The sequence below is a fragment of the Erpetoichthys calabaricus genome, chromosome 7, assembly GCF_900747795.2.
Source record: "Erpetoichthys calabaricus chromosome 7, fErpCal1.3, whole genome shotgun sequence".
Classification (NCBI taxonomy): Eukaryota; Metazoa; Chordata; class Cladistia; order Polypteriformes; family Polypteridae; genus Erpetoichthys; species Erpetoichthys calabaricus.
Genome location: NC_041400.2, coordinates 199,381,470 through 199,403,307, shown reverse-complemented (window position 1 = coordinate 199,403,307; position 21,838 = coordinate 199,381,470). Strand labels below are relative to the sequence as shown.

Below are 21,838 nucleotides of genomic sequence, written 5' to 3'. Positions count from 1 at the left end.
GCACTTTTGAATGCGGACGTCTTTGCCCCACAACATGTTCTCCTATGGAGATTTATTCTCTGACAGCTCTGTCAGCTTCAGTATGTCACAAACTTAAGGGGACTGGTAGCTCATGCAAGTTTGGGGCGTCATTGGAGGAGATGATCCGGGACCAGCTAATTGAATGCAATGGCATCACTAAAGTTCACAAAAGGCTTTTACTTGAAAAGAATGATTTGACATTTGGAATACAATGTGGAGACTGCAGTGGTGTTTTTGAAGCGCTCCCTCCTCCACCTCAGACAGGCCAGCTCGTCCACCACAGATGTTTAGGACAACCTCAGCAGCACTCACGATGTCACGTGGCCGGACCTGTCACAGCTGTGGTCAACAGGGCCACTTTGCTAAGGTGTGTCATTCTTCTCCCGTCAGTGTGCAGGGACAGAGAGAGAGAGAGAGAGATGTTAAGAGCCCACGCTGATATGACATGTTGACACACCCGCCACATGACAGACCATCTCAGAACCCCAGATTAGGACCCGAGTGCAGCCATGCAAAGGGTGACATCTCAGCACCACACTCGTTCAGATGGAATGGAACCACTGGGAGATTTTTTACGGTGGCAGGAGTGCCAATTCTGCCTTGCAGGTTGGAGGGCCTACTTGCAGGGCTGGATGCAGGTAACGTCATACCCAGGACAGAGCAGGGACAGACTGCAACTATTATTCACAATATGATTTCAAGACCAGAAGTTTTCACGTCATGCACGGTCAGTTTAAACCGTGGGAACACCCCTCTCTTGTTGGGTGCTGGTGCTACTATGTCCCTCTTAAATATGCACAAGTTTTTTAGTTCCATGATCCTGTTCACACTTCCCACTACTGCCAATGGTTAGGGTGACTCTCAAATCTCCCTGGTGAGTTCAGTCCACCTCACTGTTCTGCATAGCAAAGGTCTTCTGCCTAGTTTTGTTCTTTTGAGGTTGCACACAAGGGGCAAATCTGATGGGGCTAGGTGTGTTTCTTGCGCTGGGATTTTCCTTCTGGGATAAAAGTGGCATACAAATCTTGCAGACTATAAATAATCTTGTACAGTATATCTCTTCACCAAGTGTACTTCTCCAAAAGGGATGAAAACAAAAGGGCAGCAGTCACCGGCTCTCGCATTTGCACTGCATACAGTAAGTGGAGGACACCACCAAATTTTAAAAGGTTTGCAATGAATGAATTTTCTCCTCTTTTAAAATTCAAACTAAGATTAAACAACACAGTAACACATCATGACAATGTAGATAATTACAACTTGGCACTAAATTCAGCTGGTTACAGACATGGCTTATTCGACCCTCACAGGCAGCAGCATGTCGGCCAAGCTGCAGAACCTCTCGTGTGTTTAGATGGGCCTCTTGTCAGGTCACACACTTTCATATTCTCAATGACACATCATATCTAAGGAGAGATGATATGCACAATGGGCTTCTTCTACTGTGCTGAGGCACACCCACGAATATCGTTGGTAGTTTTTTTTGTTTGATTTCCTTTGATCCAACGTTCGTTAAAACTCATGGATAACATGCTGTATTTTCCAGGCCTGTCCTGTGCATTCTTGAATGACTAAATGGTAGTAGTTATGCTTTGTAATTTCAAGACATCTCTTCGTTTCTCTGTTTCTAAATGCTTGTCCCTGCAAAAGAGTCACAATTAAAAACACAAATTTTATGAGTGATCTTCATATCATGGTAGCAGTGGCACAGTGAGCAAGTTTAGTTTGTGACTCTCAAATGCAAATAAACTGTTGTTGGGCTTTTAATGGTTCAGCTGCCTACATGTGCACATTTTAAGGGTCTCACCATATCACAGTGATAGGAATGACCCTCATTCTAACTAGGAGGACTGGCTCAAAACCTCAAACTGTTGTGAGGGTACAACCATCAGAATCAGAATGGCGCATGCAGTGCCACCCTGAGCCAAACTGGGCCCCCCACGCCCACCCCACTTCTCCCTCAATCCATTTAATTTGAACAATAATTAATAAATACATAAACAAGCACACATCACCAACTTAAAAATAACTTTTTGATTTGTTTCCTTTATAAATGAAGGCCTAATGAGTAATAATAATAATAATAATAATAATAGTCCAGGGTGCCAATGTGCTGTTAGATTTTGTTACTTGGTACAGCCAGTGTGACACAACAACAAAAACAATCTTAATACTGCTATTGCCACTACAATTATTACTAAACATAATGATATAAAATACAACAACTACTACTAATACTGTATATAAAATAGTACTACTAATAATAAGAAAATAAAAACTACTAATATGCTGCATATTTAGGTATCACCTATACCTATGAATTTATCTAAACGTCTTAATTTTTTCTTCCTTTCACAGCAGACAGCATTATGGCCATAACTGACTCAACGATGTAAATGAATCAACAATTGACCTTCTTCTGAGCTGACTGCTCATTTTGGATGTCAAAGCTCCTTGTTTGGTGTTTTTGCACAATTCAGCCGAAAACTGACGAGTGAGCATGAGAGCCGCCTGTGTGTGTCAGCTAAATTTACAGACGTGTCCTCAGTGTAAGAACAGTCAGAGCGCTTCACCTGTCATTAGCACGTTAGCAGCCATTAACAACGTGTAGAGGTCCTGAGGATTATATGGTGGTAATAAGTCATTCTCAGCAGCGTGTCAGCGGGGTATTGTAACATCAGATCGTTAAACACTCAAAATCAAAACCATTACCCTTAATGCTACCTCAGTAATGCTCTAGCTTTAGTGCAGAGGTAAGTGATGTAAAGTTAGATGGCTTACTGGACAAATTTGGATTTCTAAACACACCTGCCACAAGTGCAGCGCGTGCTGCTTCTTCAAACTTTCACTTTTTTCTGCTCTCCTTACTGGTGTTGTCTTGAAGTCATCTCTGTGCTCACTGTGACTGTCAACAATGTTAATCTGACGATTTACGAAACAGCTATGACCCCAACAGTGTCAAGCTGTGGACCTCCAGAGCTCTGCTCCATTAACGAAGTTGTCACTTTGCATTATACTTCAGTGATGTTACACCACACACTCAGTTACACTACGGTTAGCATTACAGTTTATCTGATTCAAGTAAACCAAGCAACAAAACTGTGCAATCCAGTTGGCTGTCCAGCAGAATCATGGAGGTCTGTGAATCCCCAATGGCCACCCCCACATTGGTTCTCTGATCATGGACCCCATGCACAGTGTGTGATGTATGTGTAGGAAGGGGTGGCTCTGGGCACAAGCAGGGTTGTCTTCTATAGAAAATCTTTGGGGGGCACAAAGAGAGAGAGGTGGGGAGGTTCATGCCAGAGGGCCGTGTGCATGCAGCAGGACCCTCAAGGGCATCAGAATGAACATGAAAGAGTTGGAATGGATGAACTATGTAAGGTGATCCACCATTGTGCAGGGATGCTATGCCTGACTCTATGACTGGAAAGGGAGTGAGGCCAGAGGTGCAGACACGGTCTGTTTACTTGGCGACTTGGGGTCTCAGCAGAAGATGTATGGAGGTACTGTGCCGTCTCACTACCAGAGCAGTTCCCCTGAGAGCAGCCATGACAGTTTCACCTTTAAAAACAATGCAAGTGTCAGGGCTGTAAGAACATCTCTGGAACCACTTGTGGCCTTTCTGATGACTGGGCTGGAAGGGGCCATGGAGGGCTATTGAGCATAGAAGCAGGAGGAGAATGGAAAGAGAAAGAGGCTGAGGTTGAGAAAGACTGAGTGAGGGAGAAGATTAACAGGACAGATTTGTGTGGTGGAAATGTGGGTGGGCAGCTTTGCCTGTTGGTCAGCATTTCCATAGCTAGCCCCTAAGAGGCTGTAGGATTTTCTTTTGATTGTGTACTCCGTCTGTTCCTGCCTTGCCACGATTATGTTCACTTCATCAAAGCAGAATTTCTGTTTGTCTTGATTTATGGGGTGGTGGTGTGCTTACTGAGGGGCACCATGAGAGACTCGTGCTATCAGTGGCGTAGCTTGAGTTTGCGCCACTCGGGGCGGGGCTTCAATTTACCGCCCTCCAACGTATCTGAATATGTTAACTTATTTAAATAGAAAATTAAAATGACGTATTGAGAAAAATTATGATACAATTTGCATAGAATTATTTACATAGAGAGAAACAGCAATATTTTTTTCACATATAATTATTTATAAGCATCAACTAGACAAGAATATAGTACAGACGCACTGATAAGCTGTGTTCTGATTATTAGTTTAATATAATTATGCTGTGAAAACCAGAACCGGTGTGGTGTACAAGTGATAGGTGGAGATGAGCAAGAACACATTCAGATTGATAACGAAACAAAATTATGCATTGTGAATTAGTTGGTTATCTTCCTAGAAATTATTATCGGTGTAATGTTTCTGTTTACTTTTGTTATTGCCTCATAAATTTCAACTGCTGTGTCTGATGCTGTCACAGAAGGACCGTCTGAAAATGATTTTTGAAGCATTTGTGGATGAAAATCAGAGAAGTTGACTTTTTTTCATTCAGGAGTGATATTTTTCCGAACCCTGCTGCTTACACGTGAAGTGTTCTGAGCCTTTTGGCCAATAATGCCGCCCCCAAAAATGTGCCGCCCGGGGCGGACCGCCCCCTCCGCCCGCCCCTAGTTACGCCACTGTGTGCTATTACACAATAAACCATCAGTCTACCCAGTATGCCCAGTATGCCATGGATCAGCCATCTTCCATATCCTTTTCTGTATTCTGTTGTTATACATAAGAATTACGGACATGCATTCAGTGACGTCCATTTTATTCTGTTAAAATCTCTGCTCTCTCTGCTCAGTCCTCATTTTTTTATTTTTTTTTGGATTTACTGTTTTTGATCTATTTCGTTCTGATTGATTTGTATTTTTGTATTTAAATAAAGTCAGTGATTATTAGCTGTGGTTGTGTACATGTTTTGATCGGCACAGTGACACCAGTTTATTCATTTATAATGTAGAGTTAGTTATTCACAATTCCAGTGAACCAAGGAGCTCCTGTTTGTGCCTGGAAAGTGCAGCTGCTTTTCGTCTTCAGGGTCCTGGCATTAAATGCTGGTCTGGTTTCCGTCTCGGAGGAGTTTCCTCATTTACTCCCAAGTCATGTAAGTTTTCTCCACAGGCTTTGCTTTCCTCAGCTGTCTCTGACATTTGTGGGGCTGGCTGAGTGAGTGTGTGAGTGTGACTGGCACAGCGTCCTTCACCTGATGTGCCCCCTGAACTGGATGTGACCTTGAACCCTAAAAAAGGATTGAGCAAGCTTCAAAAAATAAAGATAAGATGTGACAAAACTACAGTATATCCTATTTTAAGTTTGAACTAAGGAAGCAGATACAAACAACACGTAAAATGGTGTGCAGCTGATACTGGGCTTCTAAGGGCTTCCAGGTAGAAACTGTGGAATGGAGAGAATGAGTTTAGGTGGTCATCAGAAACATAGCATGGCCCTATTAAATTACACAATTTATACTGTGAGGTGGTCCATTTATTCCAGTCATCCAATCCCACTTTATCTTAGGCCAAAGCAGCGTCAGATTGTAATTAAGAGTCTCAAAGAAAATAGAAATATATTCTTAACTATCTGCTTGCGGTCATTTCTAATTTTCAAATTTTCTTTACAAATATTACTTTTATCCCCCCCAATAATATTCCAAATCCACTTCTCTATGACTGCACTCAACTGTTGAAATACTGATGTCTGCTTTTGTGGATACAGATTCTTCTGTAAGTGTCTTTTGGATTTTGTAATTCCCTTTGTTATTGTTCCTTTCATGCTCTCCTCATCTCTGTGATTCATGGTGACATATTTTCATTTACTTTTATTTACTGTAGGACAGGCTCAACTCCAGTGAAGAGCTTTACACAGAAATTAGAACGAAACAGAACCAAAGATTTGATCACCTTTGTTTAGGGTCCGTGTACTTTTTGGTATTTGAAACTTCATTTTAGGTGCAAAAATGAAAAAATGAAAAAGAAAGGAATTTTCAGATTTTGATTTTTGATTAAAGAATAAAATAACGGAAAATAGGGTATTTTTTAATTCAGTTGTAACAAATAGCAGTCATAAACTTAAAATTACACATAATTTTCTGGATTTATTTGTGAATCAAATAATGAAAGTGTAATAGCTCAAAAACAATGAAACAGACACATTTTCGTTGTCTGAAACCGGAGGTACTTCTTCTGCGCGATTTTTGACGACACGTGCGAACAGTCCTCCTCCTCACAACACATCGACCGACGGCCTTGAAGTTACACTGCATGGCATCAGCAGAGGATGGGCCATTACGTTGCTTTTCGAAACAGTAAAAGAGTGACACTCCGGGACGAGGACATGACTGCAGAAAAACGGAGTTGCATCTTTCAGATAAAAATACAAGCTTTGCAAACTTTGCTTCGTTGATGTAGCAGTTCTTTTGTGAACGTTATTGTTGTTACTTATTGTGAAACAGCTAACATTTGGTGATTTCATTTACTAACACCAAGTCTGGCAATGTTTATAGTGCTAGCATTTTGAATGGTTGCTCATTGACTTTTACCGGCTACTATAGCTAGTAAAAGTTTCGAGTATTAACAGTGCACACAAGTGTAACACGTTAGGAGAGCAACGTGATTTACAGAAAGGTGTTACATCTGTCTATGAGCGACTGTTCACACATTTACACACATTCAAAATGATAGCACTATAAACATTGCCAGACTTGGTGTTAGTAAATGAAATCACCAAATGTTAGCTGTTTCACAGTAAGTAACAACAATAACGTTCACAAAAGAACTGCTACATCAACAAAGCAAAGTTTGCAAAGCTTGTATTTTTACCTGAAAGATGCGACTCCGTTTTTCTGCCGTCATGTCCTCATCCCAGAGTGTCACTCTTTTACTATTCCTGAAAAACAACTTAATGGCCCATCCTCTGCTGATGCCATGCAGTGTAACTTCATGGCCATCGGTCGATGTGTTGTGAGGAGGAGGACTGTTCGCACGTGTCGTCAAAAATCGCGCAGAAGAAGTACCTCCGGTTTCAGACAACGAAAATGTTTTATTGTTTTTGAGCTATAACACTTTCATTATTTGAATCACAAATAAATCCAGAAAATTATGTGTAATTTTAAGTTTATGACTGCAAGTTGTTACCACTGAATTAAAAAATACCTTATTTTCCCTTATTTTATTCTTTAATCAAAAATCAAAATCTGAAAATTCCTTTCATTTTTCGTATTTTTTGCTTCTAAAATGAAATTTTAAATACCAAAAAGTACACGGACCCTTTAGGTACAAGAACCTCTCAAAACCATTTTCAAATAGAAAACCATTCACAATTGAAGATTGTGTTCTTCACATAATTTTGGTATTTTTTGCAAATACTTTTTAACTACTTGAAAATGTAATTTCATTAAAAAATAATGTTAGTGATGAATTCAGAAAACTAGAAATTATAATTGCCATAAATGGAATTATACAAACCACTTTAAAAACAAGGGAAACATATTAGAAACACAATACAATTATAACAACACCTTGTGATGTAAAATGTATGACACTATTGTTATACTTTGCAATTCTCTGCAATGTCATTTTGTTTTGTGTGCCCAACACCATTTTGTAGCAGCTGTTGTGATGACGTGACGATGTGACGAGAGGTCACCGGGGGTGGCTACCCCAGCCAGCACAGAGTACAAGAATTGCCAATGATGTGCTCCCCCTTATGAAGATGTTCTTGGCAGTCATTAATGGAAATAAAATGACAAATCACTCCAAGGGTACACAGTACCTGTTTGAAGTCCCAGAGCATGTTGAAGCCTTTCTCCTTTGCTGTTTTGCAGTCGTGTAAAGCTGGGGAGTTGGAATTCCCATGATCCACTAAACAGAGATTGCTGTTGTATTTATGTGATTTTATTCCTCCAATATAAAACTCACCATTCCTATGATAGTATGTGTTCTGTAGGGAGAAATACAATAGTTAAAATACATTTCTGGAAACCCAAAGGGCGTCAAATTATTTCATGTAAAAACGAGTCTTCCTTATACCTTAACTAACTCTAAAATCCTATAATGGAATTGTCAGCATGTGGTCAAAACACACTTGATGGCTCAGTCAAGATTTTATGTAAGAAGTTTATAATTGATGACATACGTGTCACTAAGCTTACAGCAATTACACGGTGTGTAAGAAGAGCCCATTGTTTGCATGAAAGCTACAATCACCTGGGACTTCATTTATAAAACTTTGTGTGGAATCAAGTGTGAAAATACATGCACACCAAAAAACAGGAAAATACTTGAACTGAAAAAAAATAAAAATCAGATTTATAAAACCTGGCCTACAGAAAAAACTACGCAATTACTTTTTATAAATTATAATCACCTTGTAAATATGCGTATAGCAACATGCGTTGAAATATCCATATATGCAGCATGCTAATCAGCCTCATACATGTGCAACCACGACACTGCAGAGCGTCACTGGCTGGTAGAGCAGCCTTGCCCACGACGCATCAAAACCCTGCCACCTGCATTCAAGAGTATCAGGACACTTTAGTGCCACTGCATAATATCACCTCCTCTCTACATTCTATAGGTCAGGGAAAGGCACAAGACACCAGCATCTGAACAGGTAGCCACTATCACCAGGGCACATTTAATGACATGATTGCTGAGGGTTTAGCTTACCAACAGCTCATCTGTTCAAGCCGCTTTGCCTCTCAAAATAAATGAATCACAGGCTGACCCAGGCCATGGGGGTACAACAATTCTCAGCCACATCTTGGCATCACAGATAACTTGTGCCTTAATGGAATGAGATTGCTCACAGTTAACAAAAGCAGCTTCATTCTCTCTAGGTTCCATTATTACTATATGAATGCAGTCATTTTCTCCAATTAGATGTGGAGAACCAGATACTGCTGCAAATTAACTTTTTATGTTTACAAAAACATGTTCTACGTACACCCACACAATACGAAAACTGTACGGAGTGCCTCACTGGTGTTTGCGCCCAGCCAGTACTTGGATGGCAGACCATCTGGTTAAAGCTCGGCTTGCTGCTGGAAGAGGTGTTGGGGAGGCCAACGGGGGTGCTTACCCTTACCAATGCCCCAATGGAGTCTCGAGGACACAGTGCTATAAAACTGGTGCTGTCCTTCAGATGAGACCTAATACTGAGGCCCTGACTCTCTGTGGTCATTAAAGATCCTTGAGCATCCTTCATAAAGTGCAGTGTGTTTCCCAATGTCCTGGCTAAACTGCCCACCTCAGCCTGGTCATTCTGGACCCCTAATCATCCCCTGTCCCTAAAAGGCTAACAATCTCTCACCCCTTCACCACCTAATAGCTAATATGTGGTGAGCGTACTGTCACTGTATCATCCAAGTGGGTGCTACACATTAATGGTGGTTGAAGTGGCTCCTCACTCACTATGATAATCCTTCATCTGACACATGTCAGGTCTCATTATGCACAGCACTGATATTTCTGCAAATGGATGAAGGTCTGGGTCTTTAGAGTCCTGGTGTTTTCTGTCTTGCTATATATGATGGTGAGGCATGGATGCTATCTGGTGGCCTGAGATGAAGACTGGACTCCTTCGTGTGTATCTCTTCAGACAATCCTTGGGTACCATTGGTTTTACTTTGTGTTGCTCACGGGGTCCCAGATGAGGTTCATTACCTGCATTGAGGGAGCGTCAGTTACGGCCATGTGGGTGATCAGTTCACAGGATCCTCATTGTTATGGACCAGGCCAAGGGGACACCCACATAACACCTGGCTGTGGCAGACAGAGGGCCATTTCTGGGGGGTGGGATTGGACCGCATGTATACCTGGGGGGTTGCCAACCCGGATCCCGAGCTGTTTCATTGTGTGGTGGGTGCGGCAATGCGCTGTACCAGTACAGGTACCCCAGCCTGACCTGACCTGACCCCTGGAGCAATTGGTAGTTATAGGCATTGCTCAAGAGCCCAACAGAGTAGCATTCCTTTTGGCACTGCCATGTTTTGATTGAGCAACCTTCCAGTTTCTAGCACAGATCCTTTAGCCAGACAGCCACGGCTTCCTGCTTAAGGTTTTAGGGGTCAGCCTAGCAATGACAAAGCTGAAGCAAGTAAAAGACAATGCATATTGAGCTTTTCAAATATTTAATCATTTAGCTGTTATGAACAACAGGGGGCACCACAGAGCTCCAAACCCCAAACACGAATACACAAACAAGTCCTGGGATCAAAACATATGGATTTTTTATAAGGCTATACCTTCCAATGACAGTTACAAGTATTCTTTCTTCTCTTCTCTGCACTCCACTGCTACTTTTCTGAGGTTAGTATTACCAATCTCCTCTCCTGGCTCCGACTCGCCTAGACAAGGCAGTACGGCTCCTTTTATTGCAGGCCCTCAAGTACTTCTAATGCCTTGAACCGGGGACTTGGAAGCACAACTGGATACATTTAAGTCCCACAAAGTAGAGCTATCTAGTCCATTCAGCACCCCCCAGCGGCACGCACAGGCCACAACAGGTCAGACAAAAAGAACTACAACTAGCATGATGTCCGGTGGGTATCCGCAGGGGTACCGTAGTCCCAGGACACTGCCACCTAGTGTATGGAGGGAGACAATAACTTGAATATATTGCTTTCCACTGTCCTGTGATGCCAGTGCGTCCTAGCCAGGTAAGGATTCCAAATCAATTCTGGGTAGGACACTGATCCCTCACACTGTCTTTTAAAACACTCATTTATTGCAATCAGTACCACATATAACCTGAATCACCATTCTTCTGAGAAGAGCTTTTTGTTAGTGGTTTTCTGTTCTCCATATCATAATTTGATTCAGTTTTTGGGAGTGTTTTTCTTCTTTGAGAAGAAAGCACAAGAATGTAGTTACCTGTATCTGGGAAGAGACACAAGAACTGCAACCACTACATCTGAAGCATCAGCTTCTAATTCAAAGTGAAGACTAGCTGCTGGATGCCTTAAAATGATAAAGCTTCTTGTGTCTCTCCATTCCACATAAACGTTTCTGTGGTCTGTTTTGTCAGAGCAGTAATTGGAGCCACAGTTGAGTGATTTTTTTAAAACATTGCCTGTAAGAATTGACAAAGGCTGCAGATTGCAGGGCTTATTTAACTCAATTTCTGCTGTCCAGTATAAGGGAGCTTGATTTTTGTTTTGATCCATACTATGGCCTTGACGAGTCATGTTATAGCACAAAAATTTAATATTTGATCTGTGAAAGTCTTACTTTTCTGGATGAGCAAAAATTTGGTTATTTGGTTTTCTCACAATCATATGCAAGGAAAATACTCAGGATATCATCTATACTAGGACATAAACAGGCCCATAGGGTCAAGAAGGCATCATTAATAGAAGACTGAAATAAGACAGAGGCATTTGCCAAACCACACTAAGTACTCCCTGAAGTGGCGCTGAAGGCCGCCTTCCACTCATCCCTTTCCAGTATTTGAATAAAACTACAGACACTCTGTGTCTAATTTAGTGAAAACAGTCGAACAAGTGACCTGACTGATAAAAGCTGGAGGGAGCTAATAATCGACTGGATTCACTCTGACCTTCTCAACTTGCTCCTAGTTTATGCCTGGTCTAAGGCCCCATCCACATTGCTACATTTTCATTTAAAAACCGCAGATATTACTTTCCACTGTCACCTTTCATCCACACTACCCTGGTGTTTCGAACCCCTAAAACCACACAACGTTTGAAAAAGCCTCCCAGAGCCATCCATGTATGAAAATGCAGCCTTAGCGTTGTAGTGTTTATGGTCCATAAAGCAGACTCTAATCAAACTATTGGCGGTGCTTATTATGTCTTTCCCTGATTGGATGTCCTGCGCAAAAGGCAAATAATTTGTTTGCTGTAACACTTTTGTGATAAACCCTGAGGCCAGCAGCATTATCGCCCCAGGGCTGGTGAATGTCTGTCTTATACAGAATGTCTTCAGTCATTTTAGTGTGAACAATGTGAAAATGCTACTGTGGACAGAAATCATTGCTGTTTAAAACACCATTTTAAAATGAAAACATAATAGTGCGGATGTTGACTAAGGGACCCATCTTTTTTTTCAATTTTAAGTTAAATATTAACAATCTAGATAATTAGAAACATGGCAGACAAAGCAAGCCCATAAACAGAGATGAGGCAGGGAAAAAGGAACAAATCACAAATTAAGACAACAAACACTGGCCATCCATCTCCCAACCTAATGTACAACTGGATTGCTGCTTCTCAAAATCGGTGCCATTTGATCCTTTGATACGTGACACTGACAGTTCAAATAATGTTTGTTAAAGACAGAATTTATAGACGTTTACAGAAAGACTTTCCGTGAGAGGCTAGCATTAGCTTGCAGTGACAGTACCTATTTCTGCTGGAGAAAAATCAGAATTAGAGGTGAAAATTAAGAAAAAGAAAGAAAAGAAAACCTGGACCTCATTAATCGGAAACATTTCAAACTTGAGGTGTCTTTACACCTTGACCTGCCCAGGATGGAAATGAGATGAGTTTACAGGAATACAAACAGCAGGATTCTGGAAAATGGGGGTCTAATTGCGCCAAACCTGAGAAGAACTTTTAAACAAATCTGGAGAACAGAAATAAAAGTTTTAATGTTCTGAGGAACTTTGAGAGTTTATCTTAAACTTAAAACTGCTAAACTCTTTAATCTCATTCTAAACACACACTGTGTATATTTTTAATAACTGCTATAGATTCACCTTAAATTCTGTATCTTTACTGATTTGAACCTTCTATCTTTTAAATCATTCTTTAGAATCTTTAAAAAGCAGACGGTTATAAATACTTCATTTGTTATTTAATAGAGCAAGCATTAACAGTAATCCTTGTTAGTTTGAAGTGAAGTGAGGCCTTTAAGGTTTGGGGTGCATGCTGAGAAAGAAAGAGGGGTGAGCAGAACTCAAAGAAACTGACAAGGACCTCTGTGGACTGAACGCCAGTTTGAAGCAACTCTGCGCTCTGACTTGAAAAGACTCCTCTTCTATCGCCTTTATTTTTCAATAAGACTCTTTTCAAATACTTTTCCTACATTTGCTACCATCAGTTTTACTGTGATTTATTAATGTTGCCTTATAATAATATTAATTTTTTTACTGTTTGATTGGGTCATTAAGAGCACCTGGAGGGGGATGCCTCTAATGATAAAAGCAGCATGGTGAGTGGGCATCTCCTTTGGTGATTGGCACAGGTGTAGCTTAACCGTTTGTGGTCTGGTTATGTTGAGCCAGCAAGTCTCTTTACTTAAAGGAGATGTGCAGATAAGGCTGTACACGTGGGGCGCTATAAAGCAGCTATATTAAGGAAAAAGACCTCAACAATACTCAGCAAAAGGAATGCATTAGCAGGCAGTGTGGCTACCATTGGGATTAATAAAGTATCTATCTATCTATCTATCTATCTATCTATCTATCTATCTATCTATCTATCTATCTATCTATCTATCTATCTATCTATCTATCTATCTATCTATCTATCTATCTACCTTCAGATCTCAAACCGAGTTATGTCATGGAGACTGGCCAGCTGTGGTGGGATGAATGGCCTGCATTGGCCAATACTTTTCTTGTGCTCTTATGGACAGTCCAAGACAGACTGCAATGAATATTGAGCTTAAACCAGGATGCTCATGCTTGTCTTCTTGCTTATGTTGGCTATTATTATTAATAATAATTCACAGAACTTACTCAATTTCCCATTCAGAGAAACAAAGTTCATATTTCCCTTGACCTTAATAGTCTCACCTGTGTGGTATAGTAATGACATCCATAGATTATCGGCACACTTCCTGAAACTGCTCCTTGATCAACACAAAGTCCTTCTTCCAGAGTGTTCTTGAGCTGCAGTTCACAAAGTACAGAAGATAAAATCATGTTCTGTGACAAGGATACAGCTACAAGTTAAGAGTTCAAATAGTATACGGTGATCATTTCATCATTCACAGGGGCTCAAATCGGCGTTCTCATTTCACTTTTATTTCAACAAATGACATCCTCCTCAGTTTCCTAATCCCGCATCTGACACACGTCAGGTCTCACTGCAGTGGTGCCTTTTTAAAATGCCAGAATCAGATAATGGCACTCCTAGAAATGGTTGGTGGGATTAAACGTTTTTAATATACGCCTCTGAAATCTGAACATTTAAAAAGTGAAACCATTACTGAGTTATTATCTTACATTCGTATTTTCTTAAGGTTTTTTGAAGTGCTTGCTCAGGCTTTCAATGTCATATGATTTACAGAAATGGCTTTCAGTCTCCTTCAGGGTCTCAACAGGACGTCCTAGAATCTTCTCAACAGCAAGGCGATGATGTAAAGATTTGAAAACCACCCACATTACCTGAGAAGGAGCTCACTGGATCGTGGACGGGCAGCTGTCAAACTTCATGCCAAGTGAACACCGCTGGCATTTCTGAAACGTAAAGGCATCCTGCAAGTGTGATATGCAAGAAGCAGAATAAAACTATTTAATCAGCACCTGGCAGCACTTAGGTTTTATAAGTGGACTTTTCTAACCTGCTTAAACATGAATTATGTGTGATGATTTATCTCAAAGAAACAAGCATCTGCTGAACAAGACAAGTGTATTTGAATGAAATGAATGAATCTGCAGCATATGGCATTCTGAGTGTTTCTGCAATTTGCCAGGGTCTGTGAATTTCATGGCAGATGAACTGTATGGTAGTGTACTACATTTCATGTTTTTATGTCCATTATCTCATCTTTAATTCTTAATAACCATCATCACATTGATTAATCCTGAGCTTGAGCAAGACCGGGCCCCACAGATAATAGAATATCAGCTCAACTACAACGACCCACATTGGCATAAATCACTCATACTGTGATTGTAGTAGCAATTCACACTTGGCTTCAACAGATTCAGCCTTTTGCACATCTTTTGAGTTCACTTGAATGCCAAGGGCCTCATGTATAAAATGTGATTACGCTTAGAAATGTGCATTAGCCATTCCTTAGGCAAAAAGTGAGATTTATAAAACACAAACTTGGTGTGAAAATTGGCTTAAGATAAGAGCAAACGTCGACTGTCCATAAGTCTCCCTCAGACCTTTTTGGTGCTGGTGTTGTGGTGACTGCAGACAGTAAGACAATAAAGTGAACAGAAGATCTCGTTTCAATGACGTGTCTTGAACTGATTTTATCACAGTTGCTGGACATGTTCTCTCAGTATGGCGGTCTTCAGCGTTGGTAATAATGAATAATGCCTACGCTCAGTGAGTAGCCTGTCGATTGTGTCTATAAAAGGGTGTGCTGTATCTTCTAAGACATAACTCACAATAGTAGCCTTACCAAGAAGCCAGTTTTCACACACAGCATGACCCTGAAGGCTGCCTCCACACCGTTATTTAATAGAATGAAGGAATTGTGGGTTCAACCAGTCCACCTCACAACAACATAAGTCAGATACAGCTGAGCATCACATATTAGTTGAATTATATTTGAATGAAAGTGCCTTCTGTTTGCAAAAAGACAAATTCATTCTGTGATGGCGCCTTTATTGTATCAAGTGTGCAGTCATCTTCAGCGACTACATTAGGAAGATCAGCAATTAGTGCAAGTTGCCTTTTAATCTCAGTCTGCTCACCCTACACAAGGAGTCTGTATGTATTTGGGCAGCATCTTCATTATAGCATCGCATACATGTGGCATGGAATGGGTCAGAGATAACCACAAGGTTCCTGACCAATCAGCCAGTTCACCCTAAAACGTACCTGTCACCAAATATGCCTACAGTTGGTAAAAACTGTAAAGCAACAGGGGTCAGCTGATTTCTAAAAGATGACCTCTGTATTACAGGCTCCAACTCAGCTTACAACTCCAAAGGGAAAGCTCTGGAAAGTCTAAACCGGCTTATAAGGCGGTCATCATCATGGGCTAAAAAGCCACCATGATCGCCAACAACTTGCTCTTTCCGTAGCCTGCCATTGGTGATATGTTTCAAAAGAGCCAATGCTGCCATTGCTAATTATGTTGTACAACACACAGCACAACTTCGATAGTCTCTTTCAGGTGATAGTGGATACCCCCCTCAAAGCCTGGCTCCTCACACCACACACCAACCCACAAACACCACAAGAGAGAAGATACAATGACAGGCTCTCCCAGACATGGTTGGTGATAGAACAGATGATTGGTTCATTAAAAGGTAGATGGTGGTGGTTGAACTTATCAGGAGGCATGCTACTGTACAGACCCACAAAGGTTTGCCACATTGTGACATCTTGTGCCGTACCACACAACACAGTGCAGAAACACGGACTCTGCCACCTCAGACAGGTCAAGGCGAGTGCATTAATGACCCAGACCCCGTCCCTCATGGCGTCAATGCAATGGCAATTCAAAGAGGTTTAGATGTTGGGATGTTGAATATAGATAGACTTGTATGGATTGAAACACTGACATTTAATGTGGGAAGAAAACAGTGTATCCAGAGACAAAAGTGACAAAAAAAGACAAAGAGAGCGTGCAGTTGTGACAATGACGATGACCTGGATGGAAATCTGAACCAGGTGCCTGGTACTGGGAGGAAGCAGCATGAGGTGCTAACCCATTATGTCACTAAGATCAGGTCGTGTGATGGGAAAACCATTATATGTAGAGGCACTAGAAGTTATAGAAAATGCCAGTCATAAAATATATGACAATGAGCACCAACTTGTCATTAGATTGTGTCTTTCCGGTTTGCTATTGTCAAGGGAGTGTTGCCCATAGAGTTAGCCTGTGATACATTTTATGTCAGTGGAGAGTCAATATGACTACATTTACAACTTGTCTGAAGTATAAAATATAAATCAAGTTTTAGTTTTGTCCCATTTGAGCTTTAAAGTTGACTGCCAGAGCCTGACTATTTTCTGCTTTCTCTGCTTCATTTCAGAGTTTCATTTACCTCTGTTCCTCATTTAATATACTTTATGTTAATAAGTGGCACATTTCGTGGCAACATACTGTACATAAACAGGCTCTCTTGGGATTCTCCTCTTGGGACAATCTATCTATCTAGCATTGTGCTGGGGAGAACCTCAGAAACACAAAACTCAATGCAATGGTGTGGACTGACTCACGCACACCCCTAACGCATGCACCATGGATTCTTGTGTTTTTGAGTTCATCCTCGAGCCCAATGATATCACCAGAATCACCAAAATCTTGACGTTCCCCTTTTACTACTACTACTACTAATAATAATACTTTTATTTATATACTGCCATGCCCCCATTAATAATTCATATTACTGTGTACAAGGTAGAACACAGATCTTTTGTAAATAGAGATTAAGTAATGTAATATAATTTATGTTTAATTAAATAAATACATACAAACATGTTTTCTCCCTTTATTATTATTGCTAAAATAAAATTAAGTCATATTTCTGTATTTAGCAATTAATCAGCAAAGGAAAGTGAAAGGACTTAACTCTTGACTTGTCATTTTGAATTGAATTCAATTAAATCGAAGATCTTTTATTGTCATAGCATTGAGAATACAACAAAATTTAAAGCATTTAACATTTTGGTACTTTGAACTCATTGCAATAAAAACGACTTCACTGCACAATAGCAAATACTCATCTTTGCATTTGAACTGCTGTTTCAGAACTGAAAATGACTTACAACTCCATATGCGAGAAGATCTTCCCACAGATCAAGCTGAGGGTACACATTATCCAGATACCATTTGAAAGGCTTGCACTGCAGCTTTTCTCTGAGCTTCTTTCTTTCTGAAATGTCACCAATGTCAAGACCGTGATCCTAAACAAATTCAGATTAAATGATGTTTTAGAAAAAAAGGAAAATATTGTATTTCCGGCTAAGGTGTTGTCTCTATCAGTATCTCTTTAAAATAAAGTCAGAACTTTGTATGAATTTAGGAATTTTTAGATCCTGAACCAACATTAAATTATTTTTCACTTGGGGTCAAAGAGAAATCAGTGCCTGTTCTAGAAGCAGCACATAATAGACAAGAATCATCCCTGGATGGGGCGCCAGACCATTGCATTTCATCCACAGCTGGTAATTTTAGAATCACAGATAACCTCAGCGTAACCACAGTGCCACCAAGAACCAACATATATGTTTGTATTCCATTATAACTCGTTGAGAGCTAAAGGTTCTTTTGAATTGAAAAACATCTGGTTTAGAAATGACTTTTTAAAAGCCTATTATTTTTAACTCCCCTTGGATGCAGATGTGGCTCATGTCTGCACTGCATCCTCTTCCCAGACTGGACACAGTCCAGTGACATCAGGTGCCGTTTCCCATGGTACTACGGGAGCAGCCAGTGACAAGGAGGCTGTCCACAATTTTAGAATGCAGTCAGCTTAGAGTGGACAAACAACCTCATGTCATTAGAATTTCAGAAGACCGGAGTCTCTTCAGTAATTCGTCCAGTTTGTTTGTGCTTTAATTGTAGATACTTTGAAAGATTTTTGCAATGAATTCTAATGTTGTAAATAATCTTGGATAAATATATCAACTGCAGTGGGTTGGCACCCTGCCCAGGATTGGTTCCCTGCCTTGTGCCCTGTGTTGGCTGGGATTGGCTCCAGCAGACCCCCGTGACCCTGTGTTCGGATTCAGCGGGTTGGAAAATGGATGGATGGATAAATATATCAAACAAAACATAAAGTAATCAAAAAGTAAGTCCTAGTAACAGAGAATTCAATAATACAAATATCAGGATATTGAACCATTTTCTTCACTTATTGAATCCCACTTTTATTGTCTATTGGAAAAGGGAACACATCTTAGGTAATAATAATTTGATCCACACGCTCAGAGAGACGACATCATGAGTGGGTTTGGATGAGCCAGCAGTGTCAGAGCCTTTCTCAGATATGGCGACGACTGTAAAGCACATCTGGTCTCATCTTTCAAAATGGACGAGTGCTTATATGATGGATACAAGTGATTGATTTTTGTTGGGTGCTTTAGTCCATCTCTCAAACATTTTGTCAAGAAACATATTTTGGGGTTATTTACCATAGTATTAAATTACTTGGCAACTATAGCTATTTCATTTTTGTAAAGAGTACAAATATTTAAAAATACACAACTCCTTCTCAAAGGAAACATTACCTCTAAAATGTCTTACCTTAATTGGGAGATTCCAGGCAACGAGTACATTTCTTTTATATTCATCCATCCAGACCTCGGCCACCCTTAGGGCATTTCTCTTCATTGTGATGCTCAGGTCTGGGAGATACGGCTTATGCTCCCTCTCGATGTGGGCAATGCGGGTACAGGGGACCACCTCCACGCTGCCCCCACACAGCCAGACCTGCATCAGCACAGCAAACGGGAAGAACAAAAAACACAATGATCAGGTTTGTGTGCGTATTTCAATTTTCTGCTTTATTCAACGACTTATTTAATCTTTGCCATGGTGCCGACATTTTCACTTTAGATTTCAGAATAACATGCAAGTGAGCGAGCGAGTCATCAAGTCGGAAAATTTACTGTAAGGCTAAATAAACAAAACCTTTTTGCTTTTTGTCAGCTGTTGCAATAGGGCAGCAGGCTGAATTTCCTGTTGCAAGCATTTTTGCTTATTTTGTACTGTTTGCTTTAAAATAAATAATTCAGAAATTTCACATTAAAGACTAAGTGGAAGATTAGATTCATGATATTAATGCAAAAATAGTGAACACAAGAAATGCAACACCCTTATGTGACAAGCCAATTGTATTAGGATGAGTTAAAAGGATTTCAAAGCACAAAGACAATTGTATAAAACAGTGAAAAATTACTGTAACAAGAGTCCTACTATTTTATTGATAATTTATTATTTTTAATTACATATTAAATAAAATGTTCATAGACTGCTAATTATTAGTTTATAATGTACACCAAAATGAAAGTGTAACTGCCTACAGATATTTATCATAAATTACAGCTCTCTTTACAGGATACAAACATATCCCAAAATCACTCTCTGTGCATTTAAAGATATACTTACATATATTTTTAAATCACTTGTTTGTTTTTTTAAAGATAAATTAAGAATATATCCAAGCGTCTAATCCATTTTTATATAAGGTGCCATTCAGGTAAAATAAGAGAAGTATTTAGATCCTCTATAGGCAGTTTTCTTCTCTACAGTATAAGTGTTATCTCTCTATCTCTCTATATATAAAAGAAAATCCTGGAATGGAAAGCAAATGCAAGGCTACGATACATGATAATCTCGAAAGACATTTTAAAGACCCGCGAGACCAAGGAGACTTGCCTCGGTGCATCTCACGGGGACCGTAAACATGAGACTTGGTGCCAAGAGATTGTCCCAGGGCCGTAGCAAAAAGGACAGCGGCTGTACAGGCTTTAAAAAGATCGAAGGGCAGCGCAACAGCAGCTACCCCATCCGAACGTGAGCAGCATTATACATCCTGCAAGAAAGAATTCAACCACGCCCGGTGCCAGAAATAAAAGACAGGTATTGCTTTTACAACGTCACGCGAGACCAGGCAGTGAGCCATCATTTAAAACAAGTCCACAGACCTCTAAGCTAGCAGTTGTTGGATTGCTTTTGGCAGGCAAGCATCGTGTGCTCGGAGCTCGTAAAACAACGACATGCGACAGGCAGAAGAGGCAGCTAGCAAGCAGCAAAAAGACAGCAGATGATCCAAAGGCGTATCCTTAGCGTATGTTCAGCTGCAACACCCTTCACAACACGAGCAGTATTATACGTCTGGGAAGAAAGAGATGTAACCACGCACGGGGCAGGAAATAAAGGACAAGTATTGTTTTTACAAAAGTTTTTAAAGTAAAAGTGAAAATAATGCATATGTAACAATTCACAAGAAAATAACAATCTCTTTAAATTGTAGATTGCCTGCCTAAGGTAAAATCATCTCTGATGAATGGGGACGTGGGAATGAGGGGTCCTTTCATCGGATTAGTGCTATTTCAGATGTGGAATGGCAAAATGGGGGAGGCAGCTTGATGAATGAGGTCTCCAGGACTTAAAACAAATCCAAATCTTCTTATGTGATATCATCTAATGTGAAATTCTACTCCGTACTTCTAGAATTTTTATTTTTATACTGTATTGAGGATTTATTCTATGTATTGTATTGTATTGACCCCCTTCTTTTTGACACCCACTGCACGCACAACCTACCTGGAAAGGGGTCTCTCTTTGAACTGCCTTTCCCAGGTTTCTTCCATTTTTTTCCCTACAAGAGTTTTTTTTGGGAGTTTTTTCTGGTCTTCTTAGAGGGTCAAGGCTGGGGGGCTGCCAAGAGGCAGGGCCTGTTAAAGCCCATTGCGGCACTTCTTGTGTGATTTTGTGCTCTACAAAAAATAAATTGTATTGTATATCCGGTAAACTAAACACAGGGGTTGGCGAGTGAAGCAAGCAGGGCGCGGAGCCCAATAGTAGTTTATATGTTGCTTCAAACAGTGGGAAGTAAAATGTGCCCAGAGAAATCAAACGAGGAGCTTCTCCCACCAAAAAAGTACAGTTTCATGTACGTTAAAACAGTCATTTAGGAGCCCTGAAGTGTTTAATACCTCATGCTGGAAAGACCCCCAGGCTGAGTGAGTGGCACCATCAGCAGGGTGCAGACTTGCGCTTTTATTTCTCACTTTAATTATTGAGCCCCACGAGGGTTGCTGCCTAAGCGATTTCTTTATCTTTTTTCTGAAATACAGCATATGTGCGATGCTTTGAGCCTACATACCTACACAGTGGCATCGGCTCAGAAGGCTCAACAAGTTAAATGTGTCTGTAATTATTGTGATAACATCTAGATTTTGTTTAAGGATATCTATCAATAAAGCAGGCTGTAT

At 40.4% G+C, this 21,838-nt stretch overlaps 1 protein-coding gene across 1 annotated transcript in view; it reads right to left on the bottom strand.

Moving 5' to 3' along the window:
• Positions 1-1,514: 1,514 nt before the first annotated feature.
• The window catches only part of LOC114654206 (probable polypeptide N-acetylgalactosaminyltransferase 8), a 57,012-nt gene continuing 36,688 nt past the window's right edge, over positions 1,515-21,838 (bottom strand). Inside the window, exons 9-13 of the mRNA XM_051929560.1 lie at positions 19,143-19,328; positions 17,663-17,800; positions 13,777-13,872; positions 7,786-7,953; positions 1,515-1,662 (exon numbers count right to left, since the gene is read on the bottom strand). Of these exons, the coding sequence (XP_051785520.1) occupies positions 1,534-1,662; positions 7,786-7,953; positions 13,777-13,872; positions 17,663-17,800; positions 19,143-19,328 (717 nt within the window). The 3' untranslated portion in view covers positions 1,515-1,533. The remainder of the gene's footprint in view (positions 1,663-7,785; positions 7,954-13,776; positions 13,873-17,662; positions 17,801-19,142; positions 19,329-21,838) is intronic.